This window comes from Argopecten irradians, chromosome 16 (genome assembly GCF_041381155.1).
Source record: "Argopecten irradians isolate NY chromosome 16, Ai_NY, whole genome shotgun sequence".
Lineage (NCBI taxonomy): Eukaryota > Metazoa > Mollusca > Bivalvia > Pectinida > Pectinidae > Argopecten > Argopecten irradians.
This window is the reverse complement of record NC_091149.1, coordinates 27,944,073-27,963,122: the sequence shown is the minus strand read 5'-3', so window position 1 is coordinate 27,963,122 and position 19,050 is coordinate 27,944,073. Positions and strand designations below refer to the sequence as shown.

The 19,050-nt window shown below is 34.5% G+C and overlaps 1 protein-coding gene across 2 annotated transcripts in view; it reads right to left on the bottom strand.

Annotated features, from left to right (window-relative positions):
- Window positions 1-18,566, bottom strand: part of LOC138311047 (uncharacterized) — a 68,161-nt gene extending 49,595 nt beyond the window's left edge. The window contains exons 1-10 of one of the 2 annotated variants that reach the window (XM_069252477.1): window positions 18,278-18,566; window positions 17,695-17,925; window positions 16,556-16,638; window positions 16,087-16,174; window positions 14,925-14,993; window positions 14,402-14,517; window positions 8,220-8,286; window positions 7,572-7,621; window positions 6,609-6,802; window positions 6,033-6,128 (exon numbers count right to left, since the gene is read on the bottom strand). In XM_069252477.1, the coding sequence (XP_069108578.1) occupies window positions 6,033-6,128; window positions 6,609-6,802; window positions 7,572-7,621; window positions 8,220-8,286; window positions 14,402-14,517; window positions 14,925-14,993; window positions 16,087-16,174; window positions 16,556-16,638; window positions 17,695-17,895 (964 nt within the window). In that variant the 5' untranslated portion in view covers window positions 17,896-17,925; window positions 18,278-18,566. Of the gene's footprint in view, window positions 1-707; window positions 1,092-6,032; window positions 6,129-6,608; window positions 6,803-7,571; window positions 7,622-8,219; window positions 8,287-14,401; window positions 14,518-14,924; window positions 14,994-16,086; window positions 16,175-16,555; window positions 16,639-17,694; window positions 17,926-18,277 lie in introns of those variants that run through there. The other variant, XM_069252478.1, reaches the window with a different exon arrangement.
- Between the last annotated feature and the right edge of the window lie 484 nt (window positions 18,567-19,050).

The window sequence follows — 19,050 nt, the reverse complement described above, 5'->3', positions numbered from 1 at the left end:
GAACATCGCATTAGGGGTCACGTCAAGATGACCTTTTGAAATGGCCAATCAAATTGGCACTGCCAGAATCTTGACTAGGGACGAAATAGTTTGAAAAAGCTATCCTTGTATGTAGTCATCTCGCCCTAAGTGCACAACAAAGCTAATTGTATATGTATACTGGGGCGAAAAGACGTTTTCAATTGATGTTGTTAGGTGTAGAAACTGCATTTGCTCTGAAGTACACGTGGTATAAAGGTCATCTGGACGTGACCCCTTATGGGATATTGTCAGATCCTCTATTGAACGGAGTGGTTATAAGGATCTGTGTTTTAATCAGATTGACCTGGTATAATCATATATACCTCGAAAGCCAAAATGCGGAAATTGAAAACCACTACAATTTAATGTTTTTTTTTCTCCTTAAAATCACAAAAAAATTAACCCAATAAATAACTGGCCTTATGGTACATCCAAAATTTAGAAATATGTCAAGTATGACACTTTCATATCTAAATGTCGGAGAGTAAAACTAAATTGTTTTGCAGGAATGTGATTAATCTGATCAGCAAAGGGAGGAAATCGTTAGACTGGTGGTTAAAAAAAGATAATTTCATGATGCTTCAGTTCACATCTCACATGAATTGTTGCTCATAAATATTATAAAATTAGAGGAAACCTCTGAGAAGAGGAAGAAACACAACATTCCTGAATATGTATAAACTTACCGTGATACTCGCATGTATTATGCATAGCATTGATTCTCCCACTGATCAACATCTTGATGATCAATTTATAAATCTCCAATTAAAAATAAATCCAGTTCACTCAGAATCTCCACAGTGTTATTATCACAACTTCTAATTATAATACAACTTTTTCTTCCTGCAAATGTTTGGCAGTAAACATTATCTCCAAAAGTTTGTAAGATAACACGCTATAGCTTATCATCAAAGGATGAAGATTTAAAGTGTTAGATAAATCAATTAAAATAAGCTCACATTAGATAATTACATTAAACTGATTCACTTGCCATCAATGTTACTGAAAGGCACCTAGGATGTTGTTAGTGATATAATGATCAAATTCAAATCAAAAACTTTAAATATGACTAACAACATATATAGCTATATAGCACACCCACAGCCGCTCAAAATCTTAATCTTAATTTGTCATGAAATAAAACACCAAATTTTTATTTTAAAACTAACAAGATTGAAGAAAATTTACTAGTTCCTATTTAACCTATCCCTGACCACCCCCATTATATGACAATAGAATGTCTTTGTAGTGAAAATGGACCAGCCTATCACATGTCAAAGGTAGGGTAAGGTTAAGGGAAGGAACAATAAAATTTCTGTTTGTAATGTTGATCAGGTTGACATAGAAATAGAGGCCAATACACATTTCTGAATCATAGAAGTCTTCATTGTGTTCCGGGGAGATGGAACAGAGGCGCAGCCGTTCATGTAATCCTGATAAGGCCGTTAACACAGTAATGTTATGTACCAGGACAAGTCAGCCTGACTCGACTGTAATTTCACACTCAGTACACACAAACGCTGGGTAATTTTAAGTATTTTATTCATTTTTTATCTGATATTGGGAACAATACGTTCAATTATCACGATAAACCTCTAAAAATGCTATGAGAAAGTTTTGATAAACTCGATTTGCGTGCAAATACATGAAACATAAATATTTGTGTATGGTTATTACCTGACAATAGCAACAACCTGTGAATAGTGACAACCTGTGTATAGAGACCACCTGCTTATAGAGACCACCTGTTTATACAGAATAAATATGTATCTGTACCCTGTCTACAGCATAGTAGCCAGTGTATAAAGACCATCTGTACATAAAGACCATCAGTCTATACAGAACAAATATGTGTCCCCTGCCTAACAATAAACAACAACCTGAACATAGAGACCATCTCTCTAAACATGAAATATCTGTACCCTACCTACAATATAGTGACAACCTGTATATCTAGAGTCCGACTGTCTATACAGAACAAGTGCGTTCTCTGCCTATTCAACAGACAGCAACCTATGTATAGAGACCACCTATCTATACAGAACAAGTGCGTTCTCTGCCTACTAAATAGAGACAGCAACCTATGTAAAGAGACCCTCTTGCTAAACATGACAGTATCCATGCCCTTCTTAATTAATATGTATCCTTCCTAAAATATAGTTACAACATGTGTATAGAGACCACCTGTCCATACAGAATATATATTGTTTACCCTGCCTAGTCAATAGAAACCACCTGTGTATAGAGACCACCTGTCCATACAGAATATATATTGTTTACCCTGCCTAGTCAATAAAAACCACCTGTGTATAGAGACCACCTGTCCATACAGAATATATATATTGTTTACACTGCCTAGTCAATAGAAACCACCTGTGTATAGAGACCACCTGTCCATACAGAATATATATTGTTTACCCTGCCTAGTCAATAGAAACCACCTGTGTATAGAGACCACCTGTCCATACAGAATATATATTGTTTACACTGCCTAGTCAATAGAAACCACCTGTGTATAGAGACCACCTGTCCATACAGAATATATATTGTTTACCCTGCCTAGTCAATAGAAACCACCTGTGTATAGAGACCACCTGTCCATACAGAATATATATTGTTTACACTGCCTAGTCAATAGAAACCACCTGTGTATAGAGACCACCTGTCCATACAGAATATATATTGTTTACCCTGCCTAGTCAATAGAAACCACCTGTGTATAGAGACCACCTGTCCATACAGAATATATATTGTTTACACTGCCTAGTCAATAGAAACCACCTGTGTATAGAGACCACCTGTCCATACAGAATATATATTGTTTACCCTGCCTAGTCAATAGAAACCACCTGTGTATAGAGACCACCTGTCCATACAGAATATATATTGTTTACCCTGCCTAGTCAATAGAAACCACCTGTGTATAGAGACCACCTGTCCATACAGAATATATATTGTTTACACTGCCTAGTCAATAGAAACCACCTGTGTATAGAGACCACCTGTCCATACAGAATATATATTGTTTACACTGCCTAGTCAATAGAAACCACCTGTGTATAGAGACCACCTGTCCATACAGAATATATATTGTTTACCCTGCCTAGTCAATAGAAACCACACGGTATGTATAGAGACCACCTGTCCATACAGAATATATATTGTTTACCCTGCCTAGTCAATAGAAACCACTTGTGTATAGAGACCACCTGTCCATACAGAATATATATTGTTTACACTGCCTAGTCAATAGAAACCACCTGTGTATAGAGACCACCTGTCCATACAGAATATATATTGTTTACCCTGCCTAGTCAATAGAAACCACCTGTGTATAGAGACCACCTGTCCATACAGAATATATATTGTTTACCCTGCCTAGTCAATAGAAACCACCTGTGTATAGAGACCACCTGTCCATACAGAATATATATTGTTTACACTGCCTAGTCAATAGAAACCACCTGTGTATAGAGACCACCTGTCCATACAGAATATATATTGTTTACACCTGCCTAGTCAATAGAAACCACCTGTGTATAGAGACCACCTGTCCATACAGAATATATATTGTTTACCTTGCTAGTCAATAGAAACCACTGTGTATAGAACACCTGTCCATACAATATATTGTTTACCTGCCTAGTCAACCACCTGTGTATAGAGACCACCTGTCCATACAGAATATATATTGTTTACACCTGCCTAGTCAATAGAAACCACCTGTGTATAGAGACCACCTGTCCATACAGAATATATATTGTTTACCCTGCCTAGTCAATAGAAACCACCTGTGTATAGAGACCACCTGTCCATACAGAATATATATTGTTTACACTGCCTAGTCAATAGAAACCACCTGTGTATAGAGACCACCTGTCCATACAGAATATATATTGTTTACCCTGCCTAGTCAATAGAAACCACCTGTGTATAGAGACCACCTGTCCATACAGAATATATATTGTTTACCCTGCCTAGTCAATAGAAACCACCTGTGTATAGAGACCACCTGTCCATACAGAATATATATTGTTTACACTGCCTAGTCAATAGAAACCACCTGTGTATAGAGACCACCTGTCCATACAGAATATATATTGTTTACCCTGCCTAGTCAATAGAAAACCACCTGTGTATAGAGACCACCTGTCCATACAGAATATATATTGTTTACCCTGCCTAGTCAATAGAAACCACCTGTGTATAGAGACCACCTGTCCATACAGAATATATATTGTTTACACTGCCTAGTCAATAGAAACCACCTGTGTATAGAGACCACCTGTCCATACAGAATATATATTGTTTACCCTGCCTAGTCAATAGAAACCACCTGTGTATAGAGACCACCTGTCCATACAGAATATATATTGTTTACCCTGCCTAGTCAATAGAAACCACCTGTGTATAGAGACCACCTGCAATATTTAATAGGAAAGTGATGGAACATTAGACAAGACTCAACACTGACCATGGATATGGTTGATATGACAAAACAGAAATATTTGGCAAAACACTCTCTTTTCGTGTATACAATATTTCGCATCAACAGTATTTCAACATATTTGCAAATACATAAATTCATCTTGATTAAGTTGGGTTTTTTTTTTTTTTATAATTATGCATTCATATAATACTTTTTACTATTATTCATGAAACATCTGAATTCAAGTTAGAACTCTTTCGCCATTTCATTCGGAAATTTTGATATGTATCTCACGAATATGGCATGCTTTACCCTCCTCTCAAGTTTCATTGTAGCGGCATGAAACCTTTTTGTCTCTCACCTGACAATAAGCTTACCTTGATTTGATTATTTAGGTATGATTACCCTACTGCATGTGACAACACCATAAACTGCTGATAAAATGTGACGACACTACAGAAGTTAATGTAAATGAGCTTCCTACAATTCCATGGGTCACTAACATAAAATCATCCAGACTCCATAACACCCAATTTCTTCAAACGTCTGTGAAGGTTTTAGTGATTTACAAGAACTATGTGATATTCTAGAGGAAACTTTGATTGTAACAAGATCCACACACAATTTGTCATTGTGATTCCAATGGAATAATAACACACAACTGGATGTGTATCAATGTCAGTTTTTCCATCAAACACAATCTACAAATTCCATCAAACACAATCTACAAATGCATTGAATTATCAAGCCAATGCAGTTTTGGTTATTAGTTGAGTCTGACATAAATAGAAGGAAAATAAAATTGCAAATATTTTTTTTTAAAGTAAGCCACTAACTTATAGCTGTTATTTCTAAATATTTCATAGAATTTCTAAAAAGAGCCAAAATTGAATTAATAATCAAAAACTTACTTCTTCTTCCTGGTGTCCTGAAATTATTTCTCTCAAACTTCCACTGTTAAATTTTTTTCAAAAGTTTTAAAGACTTAAAATTGAAAACAAATGATTTTCCTGGCCTGGTCCCCAGTAGAGATTACAGAGAAGATGGAATGATATTATGGGATGTTTCTCCACTGTAGAGATAACGATGACCTATACCAGGATGTGATCACCTTTGGTTGATAAGTGTTACAGTACTGGTGACATGAGTGTCACAGAAACACAGTGTCACAGAAACACAGCGTCACAGTACTCGTTATCCTAAAGCAGCGGTACTTAAGACTGTATGCTTCCTTTAAATTGTTTAGTTTGCAGGGAAGTAGGGGTGGGGGACAGATCCCGAGCAACAAAGAGATAAGAATTTGCATCAGAAAATTACCTATTCTTCATTAGAACTTCATTTTATATGTATCAGAAATGCATGTCCCCATATAATTCATCTATGTATTCCTTCATTATACAGCATTTGACTTTATAGACAAAAAAGGTCTATATAGAACTCACTTAATTTTTTGTTGGTATTCCTTTTTAAAATAACATTTCATTTATAGACTGAAAAAAGTCTATATAGAACTTACCTTCATTTTTGTAGGCATTCCTTCTTTATACATTTCATTCAGAGACACAAAAATCCCCCAACTCACCTTCACTTGTATCATCTCCAGTTTTATCATCTTCATTTATTTCTTCATCTTTGTCTATATTTTCTTCTGCTATATCTCCATCAATAGTATTTTCTTCTGCAATAATTATACAAATCAAGTTGAACTGCCTTTCACCCACTGTCATTTATATTGGACATGTCATTTAATCAAGCTGCACTCGTGACCTCGGCCCCTATACTGTATTTATAATTAATTCTAATCTTAACAAGAATGCTAATACATCAATTATCATGTATAGATTATAGACTTGGATTCCTATACTGAAACCAATTTTCTTTTGCGGGTGATTTTCTTTTGCGTATTTGCAATCCAAATATATTCAAAATTTATTTATAGCGATGAGAGAAAGTTAAATTTGCATATAATATTATTTTCCGTTATATAATTACACATACTCATATGAATTGCATAAATGCATTATTACATGAATCATTTCCATTAAGATAACTTTACTAAGTTGATTTAAATCAACGAGCTGCCTTGGTCAAGTTCGGTCTGTACAGGAGAGCTCTATAATAAGTGATGAGTGAAGATTGATCTGGAAAGGAAACTTACTGTTTTCATTTTCCTCTATTTGACCATCGACCTTATTCTCGTCTGAAGAACTCTCCTGTTTGGAGGTAGGATCTTCAGGCAGAGCCTCAAGGTCCTTCAATACCAACTGTTTAGCAGATTTATCCCTCTTAGTTTGTTCCTGGATTCGCTGTGACAAGGTCGTGCTGTACCTTGGCAACTGTTGGGGGTCAAACCTAGAAAAGGGTTAAGGAGGATAGCGCTACATTGAAATGTACGCAAGCAAGAGTGATAAGTAAAACCTAGAAAAGGGTTAAGGAGGATAGCGCTACATTGAAATGTACACATGCAAGAGTGATAAGTAAAACCTAGAAAAAGGGTAAAGGAGTTTAGCACTAGGGGCAACTATCACCTATGATTTTAACTATTGCTATCAGGAAACACTATTTCGATAGTTTAACTATCGCAGACTACACATTGCAATAGTATTGCGATAAATTTGCATTATGAATTATTTTGAAGTACAGTCGCTGAATTGGCCGCCATGTCGCACATAAAGTGTAGTGTGTGGGTTTAGAGTTACTTCCCTTTACTTGCAAGTGTCATATACATTGAAATAAGTGAAACCTAGAAAGAGTTAGGGGATAACACTACAATAATATGTAAGCAAACAAGGGAGAGAAGTAAATCAGGTTATTGGGAAATATTCAATATCTCAAATTTATAGTTATTCAATCTTGCGGTAAGTGTTGACTGGTATGCCTTCAGTGTGTGAGCATTAGTTGAAGGTCATAATTTTCAGAGAAATTTGAAGCAATTTTTACACAGAGTTTTGTTTTTTTGAAATCCCTACAGAAGTTCAAGAGGAACAGTTGATCAATCACTGTGTCTACAGACAGGCAGGGCATCCTGAATCCAAAACCATAATATGCCTTCCCTCATCCCCTACCCCCACTATAAGATTTAAAAGTATTTTAGATTTGGATTTATATATATAATACTTACCATGGTTTGACTATATTATTGTACACTATAGCATTTTCTCTCAGATCATCCTGCAAATTGTAAAGTTTAATGTCAAATAAATACCGCAAACATCATGCTGAAATGTATTAGATTAATTTTTACATATTAAACTATCAATTATCTTTTGATTATCAATGAAAAACATCCTTTGGAATTAATTGTCATGGTCATTAATTGTCTTTGCAATGAGTTTCAAGATCTTAACAAATTCATGGACAATTCGATGAGTACCCATTGGATGGATGTCTTGAAAGCCAATGATATAATTTTCACTCACTGTTTTAATAAGGCTATGGTAAACACTGTAAAAAGTACAGAACATTATTTGGACAGATACTCATGGACAAATAGCCAAAACATTTTTTTTTTTTTTTTTTTTTTTTTTTCAAAAATGTCCTCATAATGCGGGTAGTTCGAACTCTGGTAAATTTTAGGTATTTTTTCGAACTTTCGGTTAGTTCGAACACTGAATTATCTTTTCAGACAACAATTTCGGATAGTTCGAACTGATCAATCAATATTTATTTAATTTTGTTCGAACTAACCGGAGGATTACCGTACATATAATTATTATGATGGAGAAGGAACAAGACAACAATTGATTCCCCCTTTTACAAAAATACCTACCAGAAAGTCAAGCAATGCAATTCTCTCCAAGTAGTTCTGTGGAAAATAGCTTGTCAGTGGAACAGAACTGAAAAAAAAAATAAAGACAATATAATACACATTATTTGTCCCCATTTTAATTCAGATTAATGAAACTCGTATTTGTCAAAAGTTTTTATTTTCATGAGCCATTACTTTGCTTTGCATAAATAAAAACCTTTTTAACTTCATATAATCCCATATGGAATATTGTTTACACCAGCTTATTTCATGTATTTTGAAAATGAAAAGAATAACTGCAAAAAATTAATCAATGCCAAATAGTTCTAATAAAATAGAACCAAATGACAATAAATCACAAAATTAAATTGCCTTGAAAAAGTTGTATGGCATGAAAATGCGAAATAATTAGTCGCCACAAAAATAAGTCAGTCTACAGTATTGAAGCCTGACTTGGACAGCAAGAATTGCATATGCCTTGGAATGGTGAATGCAATACCGTAGTCATTCAGTCTACAATCTTAGGAGGTCAAAGAACATTAATATAGGATACAAGTTGATAGCATTTCAATTGTTTTCCAGACTGTGTATGTTTATATATAGCCATTATTATTTTAAGGTTTTATACATGAATAAGTTACAAGACTGGATGAAAACTTATAAATGTAATAAATAAATTCATAAGTTCTATAATGGAATTTAGTTTCATATACAATGTATTTTGTTAACGTTCTTCATGGTACCTTGATATACTGAATAGTTGTTTACAAAGATCTGCTACCAAAGTTCTGTCTTTGACAGTGTGTGCTGTGTATAATTATGGACAATGTTATGTGAAAATTGAAACATCATAGGATTGGCATCAATCTTCTTCTCTAACTTCTCGGTGGCCGAGTGGTTAAGATGACCCAACATACTGAATAGCTCTTTAAATTTGTGGGTCAATATTTTGCAGTTTCCTACAGGGCATATTTGTTGAGGTTAAATTTCACAGTTCATTGATTCCTATAATTCTACGGACTAATATTTGTAACAATGAATTTCTGAATAGTTGGCTAGTGTTTAGAAATAGTGGATTTCATTGAAAATATGAATATAGCTGGGGGGAAAATGCTGGTAAATTTAACCGCAAACGTTTTACCACAAACCCTCCACCTCCGAGTCACAAGTTTGAATCCCATGTGGGGTAGTTGGCAGGTAATGACTTCTGGCAATGTTTTTTTCTACGGGTGTTTCCACCAACAAATGTGAGACATGTGTCCTTAAATGACCCTGGCTCTTAAGATAGGACGTTAAACCAATCTAACCTATCTCCCATGACTTCACAAATGGTTCAATTATCTGGAGGAATTAAATAGGTTGACATTTTCACCTGTTGATGGCCAATTAAATTAACACAGAACTGTAGAGAATCCATTGAATATAAATCTATTTACAACGATTGACCGATGAAACCAGGCAATTTACCATAGCTACATTATAACTACGCACTATAATAGGTACTCAGATACATTACTGTGAAAGGATTGGAAATTAAATTAAAAGGCTTATTTGAAATGTTGTCAATAAACTGAATCTTAAAAATCTTTCATGAAAAAGACAAAGTACAAATATAATTGTTCTAAAAACTCAGTTGTGGGAGAAACCAAATCTCAAAGAAAAGAACAGCCTTTTTCAAAGATTATCAAATCAAAACATTGTTTAGAAAAAGGACACCTTACATCTCGAGGCAACAAACAGAAACAATATTATGGCAATATCATTCATAAACTGAGAACAGAAACTTCTTAAAAATGATAATTTTTCATAAATAAATGAAAATTCACTGCCTCAATCACTATATAATCATACTCAAATTTGAAGGTAATGAGAACAAGGAGCCGCAAAGCTTGGCATTATCCCCCGCGCCCAGTTGTGTATGAAAGCTCAAACATAAAATAAATGAAGCTCATTGTAACTAAGAGTTTAAATTTTGATATTGTCATCCATGTAGGTTTAACTATTTGAACAGAGCTTAGTATTGTCCTTGAATAAATTCATACAACAATATATCCGCTCTCCAGTAACATGACATTTAAAAGTAACAGAAAAAGTATCGAAAATGAAAGGTTCCCATTAGCAAAAGGCACAACTAGAGCACTAGCCTAACATGTACAGAAAGTTGAATGGTTTCGATTATAGCCCGGAATAGAAAGGAAACTTTAATAATATGGTATTTTTTAATAAATTTCCATGGTAACAGAAAAAGTATTGAAAATGGAAGGTTCCCATTAGAAAAAGGCACAACTAGAGCACTAGCCTAACATGTACAGAAAGTTTCGTGTAGCCAAGTTGAACGGTTTTCGAGTTATAGCCCGGAATAGAAAGGAAACTTTAATAATATGGTATTTTTGAATAAGTTTCCATGGTAACAGAAAAAGTATCGAAAATGAAAGGTTCCCATTAGCAAAAGGCACAACTAGAGCACTAGCCTAACATGTACAGAAAGTTTCGTGTAGCCAAGTTGAACGGTTTTCGAGTTATAGCCCGGAATAGAAAGGAAACTTTAATAATATGGTATTTTTTAATAAGTTTCCATGGTAACAAAAAAAGTATTGAAAATGGAAGGTTCCCATTAGAAAAAGGCACAACTAGAGCACTAGCCTAACATGTACAGAAAGTTTCGTGTAGCCAAGTTGAACGGTTTTCGAGTTATAGCCCGGAATAGAAAGGAAACTTTAATAATATGGTATTTTTGAATAAGTTTCCATGGTAACAGAAAAAGTATCGAAAATGAAAGGTTCCCATTAGCAAAAGGCACAACTAGAGCACTAGCCTAACATGTACAGAAAGTTTCGTGTAGCCAAGTTTGAACGGTTTAGGAGTTATAGCCTGGAAACGATACTCGGACGGACGGACAGACGCACGCACAGACGGACGGACGGACGGACAGAGCCCAAATCAATATCCCCCGCAAACGCGTTTCGCGGGGGATAAAAATTGTTTGCATATAAAAAGATAATGAAATAAAGCATTTTTAACATAAAACGCTTATTTGGATTAGGATATTCTAGTATTACAGTTTTACATGTCGACATCATGATGCCAAAGGCATTAACTTTTGAAACTTTTCATTTCTTATAATCTTGCAGTTTGAACTCAAAGAACGCACCAAACATACCAAACCCCTCTAACAATTTATTCATAAGTTTACCTCAAGAGGCGAGTCATTTTTCGAGGAAAGAAAGCATTTGATCACAGTTTTGCATACTTGGAATGCATATGGATATGTTATCGTTTCATTATTCTAAATGACTGAAAGACATAAACGACCTAATTTGACAACTTTTCAGCCATCCTGATCCCCTCATATTTCAGAGAAAAAAAAGATCGAAAACATCCTGCATCACATCTTGATTGCTTAATGCTAGATGTCTTCTCGTGGTCCTTGCAGCGCTTGAGCGATAGCGAGATTAGTGTATTCGCTGAGTCAAGCGTTGAGGTGATGCTAGCCACAGTTGACTAAAATGGAAACCAGGAACGGGCATATTTCCGGAATTTTTATTTTCAGACGACTTTTTACGAAATCTAAAAAATAATAACTTGTGTTTGTTTTTGCCTCACAACAGCAAAAAACCTACCAACTATGGCCTTACAACATTTGTTAGGAGTTGTAACTTCATCTTACCAGGTAGCTAAAGCTTTCAAAGAAGATGTGTTGATGATATAATTGTTCCATATTTGGATTGAAATTCAAAATTGAAACCTTTTGATTTTTTTGTTTTGGAAACATAGTGGAAACTTAAAAGTTTAAAAGTCTTACCTGTTTCTGAAATATTGAACTTTGTGTTCTTGTCCCAAATAAAATTTATAATCCAAGTATTTTCTCTACACACACAGTATTTTGTAAAATGAAATTTCACAAATAGATGTTTCGTTGACACAATTTCACATAATTACAACAAAAGAATCTCTAATGAAGTCACATCATATTCTTCAAAACGACAGCTTTTCAATATTATTGGAATTTCCTTTTTAACACCAGCAGTGCTTCAACAATCCGGATGTCGAAATTCTGAATCAATATATTAAAACTTAAACAACAATCGACGACAAACAGAACTTGTCAACAATACTGTTGACACACCTGTCATAAAAACAATAGACAAATCCATTGTTTTCTTCATCAGATTAATCCTAATAAGACACAAATCCTTCAAAACGAATCTGATATCCAGAGGAATGGAAACAAGTTTTCAAACCACCAAAAACATCATCACACACAATTACCTATTGTTTTAGTTAACATAACCCCAGAACAGGTGCCCCAAAAGAATATGTCTCATCAATATCCCAAATCTTCTTTGATAGGTCAAGGTACTTGTGTCTACCTGTCAATCAAATCTTCTTTTATGTTGTTTGATGGTAAAATGATTCCAGACGAAATATCAAACCAATATTATTCTGTTCACAATTAAAATAAAAAAATAACAATGATGTACAGAGCATTCCACAGAAATATCAAATTAAAGTTAATTGTGGGACCTCATGTGTATTACCGAGTACAAACACACGCTAGCACCTGGTATGGGCTGACCTCCGACCTCCGGCCTATTGTGGTCAAGTCAATCTGTTTGTGATTAAATCGACTCCCGTATATCTCTATCCCAGATTACAATCACTGATCCAGTAAAGCATTGTTAGCTTAACAGAAATATTTCGGTAAAACTTATTCACAAAATATCAACATAAAATATATTGTATTTTTGATTAATTTGAGATAATAACTTACATTAATATTTACCAAAACCAAAAAAAAAATCTGATTAAATGTAAAATGTAAAGAAACTTTGAATAAAATCTCATAATTATTTCACAGAGCTGTCAAAGTTGAATGATTAAATCAGCTTGATAATCGGCTATTTAGACAGCGTGTGATCTAGCTGTCCATATTCATTATATACTGATATTAAAGTTTTTTAGATTATAAATACAAACAAACAATTATAACAATACCCACAGGACTGACTATATAAATTCTGTCATAATTTAAATTCTACAAATTCTATGTTTTAAACTCCAGACTTTGTGACTCCGACCTCAACGAATGAGACGAACATTCTAAATACATTACTACTCTAACATTGATTTAATAACATTAAATATAATTAATTTGTTAAATGTCAAGAAGTAAAATCAGCTTAATTCATTTGATAAAACAAACTTTAACTCGCATCCATTTCTGCAATTTGGAAATTTTCATGGGTAGAAATGTTTAACTTTGGCCATAGGACAAACACCCTGTTGAACTCAACAATGGGACAGTAGACAACACAGAGTCGATATGCTGTATCTACCTCTAGAACATATCTCTCAATAACACATCAAATTTTGATGGGTTTTTTTTGACATTTATTTCATTTTCAACCACGAAAACAATGATATTTTCTTACAACAAATGTTTAACAGTAAAAGATTATTCAATTCTTTGTTACAGCTGTATATACAGACACATATATAGACAATTAATTCAACATAAAGGAAATAATTAGATGGTTGGTTGGGCTTTATCGGTATCGGTACATCCTATTAACAGCCTTAACCAGGGTAATTTAATGATGTGTGTGTGTGAAAGTCTATAAATTTTGGGAGGCTGTAGTATACACATATTATGTCTCTTTGGAAACTATATATTATGCTCATTTTTTATGCTATCTCCCTTAAGCAAACACAATTAAGAAATTCTCCAGGGGATCTTATTCAATTTCAATTTCAAATGATTTTATTGAAAAAGACACAATTGTCAAAGAGATTAAACATCAGGCATTGCATAAGTCTTATCCCTACAGCACTACATATGGTACATTTATAGACAGCAACACAAAAAACAAAGATACCCTATTTGACCCAATAAGTGTCCCTGCCCCTATAAGTGCCCATCCCCATTTTTGAGGCCACAATTTCCCTTAACTCAAATTAATTACAAACTCAAACTATGAAAACTGTGTAGGTTTGTGTAATAATTAATGAGTTATTTTGTTAGATCAAATTTGGTCCTTTTGAGCGCCCCCATCATTTTTTTCCAAATTTTTGCCCTGAGCACTTATTGGGTCAAATATGGTAGTATCGATTTATCTTAATTCAAATGGAGGGAGATAGCAATCTCATTATATATGTAGGTTTTAATTATTGTGATAATTAGTGTAATTAGTATGCTAACTTACCACACATGGCTCTGGAAGCCAAACAAGAGATCACCTCGGACGTTGGCGAAGCACAAACCATACAGCGGTTCACCAAATATCATTTCTCTGATCAGCTGGTTGTGTCGGTTCCAGATCTAAAGCAGACACTAGGCTATATCAGACTCTGATGCATCACCATCAATAACTCAAATTCAATTTAGGATTTAATTTTTATCTATGAATTCAATCATACATTTGGGGTTTTGGTCCCCTAGAATAGGAATTTACCAGACCATTTTCCCAGTTTGCATAACAAGCTCAAAGCTTTTGACAAGATGTCACTTCAATGGAAAAGTTGACTATGAATGGACCTTAGAACATTACAATGACATAATCACAACAACACTTCCAAAGGCAATGTTTACCAATATCAAACTTGGAAGACTTAGAAATTTTGCTATGATCAACATTCCACTGCTACCAAATCCTACCACATAATTTTCAACGTAAGTTATATAGCATCCACATACACGTAAACAAAACAATTACATGTAAACCATACCTTGATGTAGCCATCTTCTGAACAGGAAGCGAAAAGTCCGAGTAGTGGACATTTGTCAAGGGATGTGATCTGTAGTAACAGGACACAAAGGACTCAATGTTATATATCTATAATTTAATTTCATACAGTGTCTGAAATTGACTGTGAATTTGCCATAGACAATCGGTCTACAGAGGAAGAAAATTCTATGGCCCAAGTCCTTTTTTCATAGACCCGTTATATTATCACATACATGTACATACTAAAGCAACAAAAAATGGAAATTGTTGTTTCGTAATGAAATTTATTCTTTATCCTTGTCTTGCTTTTCACTTAATATAGATCAAAATCAGAATTTGTCCAGGGATGCAGAATTTTAAAAAATTATGTCAAAATTGCTTAGCCAATAGGGCCATCATGATAAAATTTTACATAGACAGACTCGTGAACACTGTTCATATGTTACACTCATTTTTATTGGCTGGATCTTTGAGGTTATTTTCCCATAGACGCAAAGGATTGTATGGTTAAGTATTATGATGTCACACATACAGAACATTTTCACAGGGAATTTTAAAGCCACAATCAAATTTGTTTTATTGTAAAACTAAGTAAAAAAAACCGGAAATTAATGCCTAATTAGTACCTCATTGAATTATACAAATTAAATCATAAGGATTTATCTCAATATCTTTTGGATTTAAGAAGTCATTCTTAGTGTCTATGAAGAAATTGTCCTTCTGTTATTTGTCTATCACTTCATAAACCCAAAAAATATTGAAATTAATGCTTAAATATAGGTGAGGAAAAGATATACATATATATATATTAATTAACATATTGTTTTCAAACTTACAATACTAAGCTAATACTAGGACTGTTTAATACTGGTTGAACCGCAGGCAACTTCATAAATAACCCCGAGGCTTAATTACAACTAAGAAATGTTTTCCATTTTCTAATATAGTGGGGTAAATATGTGAAAAATATGCCAGAAAGTGCGAAATTTTGCATATAAGGATATGATGGGTCACCTATTTATGAAATTGCCTGATCAAAGGAATTTGAGCAATGGATCAGCCCCAACTCAACTTCCAATTGGCCACCATAACAATTTATTGATTTTAGCCTCATTGTCGCCGTTTTGATTTTAAAGAAATTTTCTGTCAATGACACAACCGACCTTTTTCTCATGGTCCTCGTCCTCGCCATGCTCCAGCTGAGTGTACTGGGGGTTCTCATTGCCTTCTATACGGTACATCAACAACTTCCTGTAGCAGCAACAAGAGATACTTAAAAATATTTACTCTATCCTGGTCACAGCACCAAATATCAAAGTTAGGATCAAAGAAATATACCTTATAAATGTAAGTTGAACTTTTTTTTAAACTCTTGTTCAAAGATCAAATACAGCTAGTTTATTATTAATTTTGATATCATTATGATTATCAATACAAAAATATGTAGTGGGTTTGGACTGGGTGACCAGGTAGCTTAGCAGTAGAGCATTCGACTAGAGGTCCCAGGTTTGAATCCTGGTCTGGCTACTACATTTTCTCCTCCCCTGTTATAGATATACAAATCGACATCTGATCAATGATCTCTGAATCCAATTGTATCCTGACTGGATGAAGTAGATCACTTATACTCACCCTTTATGTTGACTTGTAGTCACTGCTACACTCAGTGTGTTTTCATACATGCTGACATGATCCGGAATGTTACCACATGGAATCTGAATGGAGATTCAAACAAAATTCAAAAACACAATTTTTTTTTTAATATTGAACACCCATTTTCCCTATCAATTTCATACACTAATTAATAGTACTGCAAGCAGAACAATTAGTGATTGTATAGCGGAATTGGACTAGTTCGATCTGCGATTGCCATGTAGCTCAATTGAACGATCGCCAGGTAGTATAAAGTCATGCCTCATGCTCGCACATGCATGTGTTTCCATTCAAGGTTGGAGTAAACACCGTAGCATATACAATACAAAATGCATAGTCACGTGCAGTTTGAGTGACAGCAAGCGATCCGCCAATGAGAAGAGCAGGCAGCTAGTGTTGGTTGACTGAGCTTTATATTCTATTTACAGGTCATTTAATGTATGTAATGAGTAGTGCATGCATGATTTGGGAGACTACAGTATGTTTGTGCTGTGTCCTTTGATTACAAATAGTAGGACTCATTTCTACTAAAGCCACACTATACGTAACTATCAACAAAAAGTCAAATTAGAGTTGACCCAGATGTTGTTAGTATTTGTAAATGAAGTTGAAATTAAGTTATATCAAAGAATATCTATCATGATTTCTTAATAACTTTGGTACAGCAGTTGTTGAAAGTCGATACTTGTAAACATGCCTTCATTTTAAAACTGGTCCCCATAGAAGTTACGATTATTGCCGAAAGGAAGTCGGAAAGTTCATAACCCGTTCTCGGAAGAGTTCGGATAGACGTGACGTAGTTACGGTAGTCACATGACGTTCTCGCAACGACATTCGGCTTGTTTGACTAAATGGGACCCACCTAGCAATACTCAATGTTTATTTTGATATTTATCAAAAGTTTCCGAATCATTATTGCTCATCTTGACTTCGATTTAGTCCTGTCTCTGCATGATTTACAATAGGATTTTTTTTTTCAACATTCTTCTAAATCATGAAAATGTAAGACAGATAAGTATATTGGGACTTTAAATGAATGTTCATTTCATATAAGATTTTATTAAACGTGTCTTATGGACTAATTTTGCGATCCTTGGCAGATGTTAATGAAGATTTACCTGGAGTATAAGTTCCAATGAGATGTAGTCACTCCGTCTACCTGGAGACACTTGTATCTTCCACAGTTTCACACAATTGTCATTGCCACCCGTTACAAGAGTTTTACTGGTCTCCGACAGCTGGTACCCCGTCGGGTCGATCTCTGTCACACACTCCATACACGTAACCATACCTTTATGTACCTGGATACTCCTCATCATCTCACAAACCTTGGCGTCCAGCAGAGACAGCTATAAATACATCATCATATATACAGTCTTGTTAAAGATCATAGAAACAAGGTCAATAAAGCTGCTACATGATTAAAGCACAACTAAGAGGAAGGATCTAAGGTATTTCTGAATTTTAACTGTAAGCTAATCAATGGCTATAAGTTGGACTCCCAATTTTCAGTTGGACTCCCAATTTTCAGGGAAAAAAGTTGTGACTTAATACTCCAGAAAATTCACTTCCGACTGTCAGGGGAAAAATTACTTCACTGTAACTTGATTCTCTGGCTAATGGAAAATTCTTAATCCAGTACAGTTCCAAAGAAAGAGAGCAGCATCTTATATAGTTGTATGGAAATGATAACTGACTCACCTGACCGTTCTCTTGGCCTCCAAATATTACAATGTCTGTTCGTGTCTCACCATTCTCACCAGTGTAACTCTGTCAGAGAAAATAAAATAAACTTAATACTCACAGAACATTTCCTTTTTTTAGTCATAAAAATGTACAGTAAAACATGTTTACAACATTAATTACAATTAAGCGAGTGAATCTTTAGCCGGAATACTGAATCAGAAGTCACATCACAGCAGAAGGAAAGTCTAAGGTGAAGAACAATTGGTGCAATATAAATATAAAAAAAAAAAAAAAAAAAAAGACTCCCAAAAAATGATGACTTAGGCCAGACTTAAAATAATGTTGGTTTGCCCTTTTCCGACCTGGAATTTTCAGAATGGGTCGGTAGGTAGGAAAATTATTTTATTTTATTTTGCAAAACTCAAACTTATATAGTTTTGACTCAATTACCACAAATTGTCCCATCATTGTCAAAACAAAGATTTATCACTGGATGTCACAACAATTGAAAATGTCCATTGTCGCGCGTGTAGAACAATCAAATCACATGCAATTGTTATGACGTCATAAACAACTGTGACTCACACTACACATGATGTGTCAATACATGTACAAGACGTATAAGAAAAATAATCAAACATGGTGCGTTTTGTCTGGGTAGGGTTTAAGCATTGAACGTCTATACCCTCGGGGGTGAAGGAGTCCCTTTAAATATTTTTCTGGACCATCGTACATTCAACCGGAGATTTCCAAAAAACAATCATTACCGTCCGACGGTGGACCTTCTA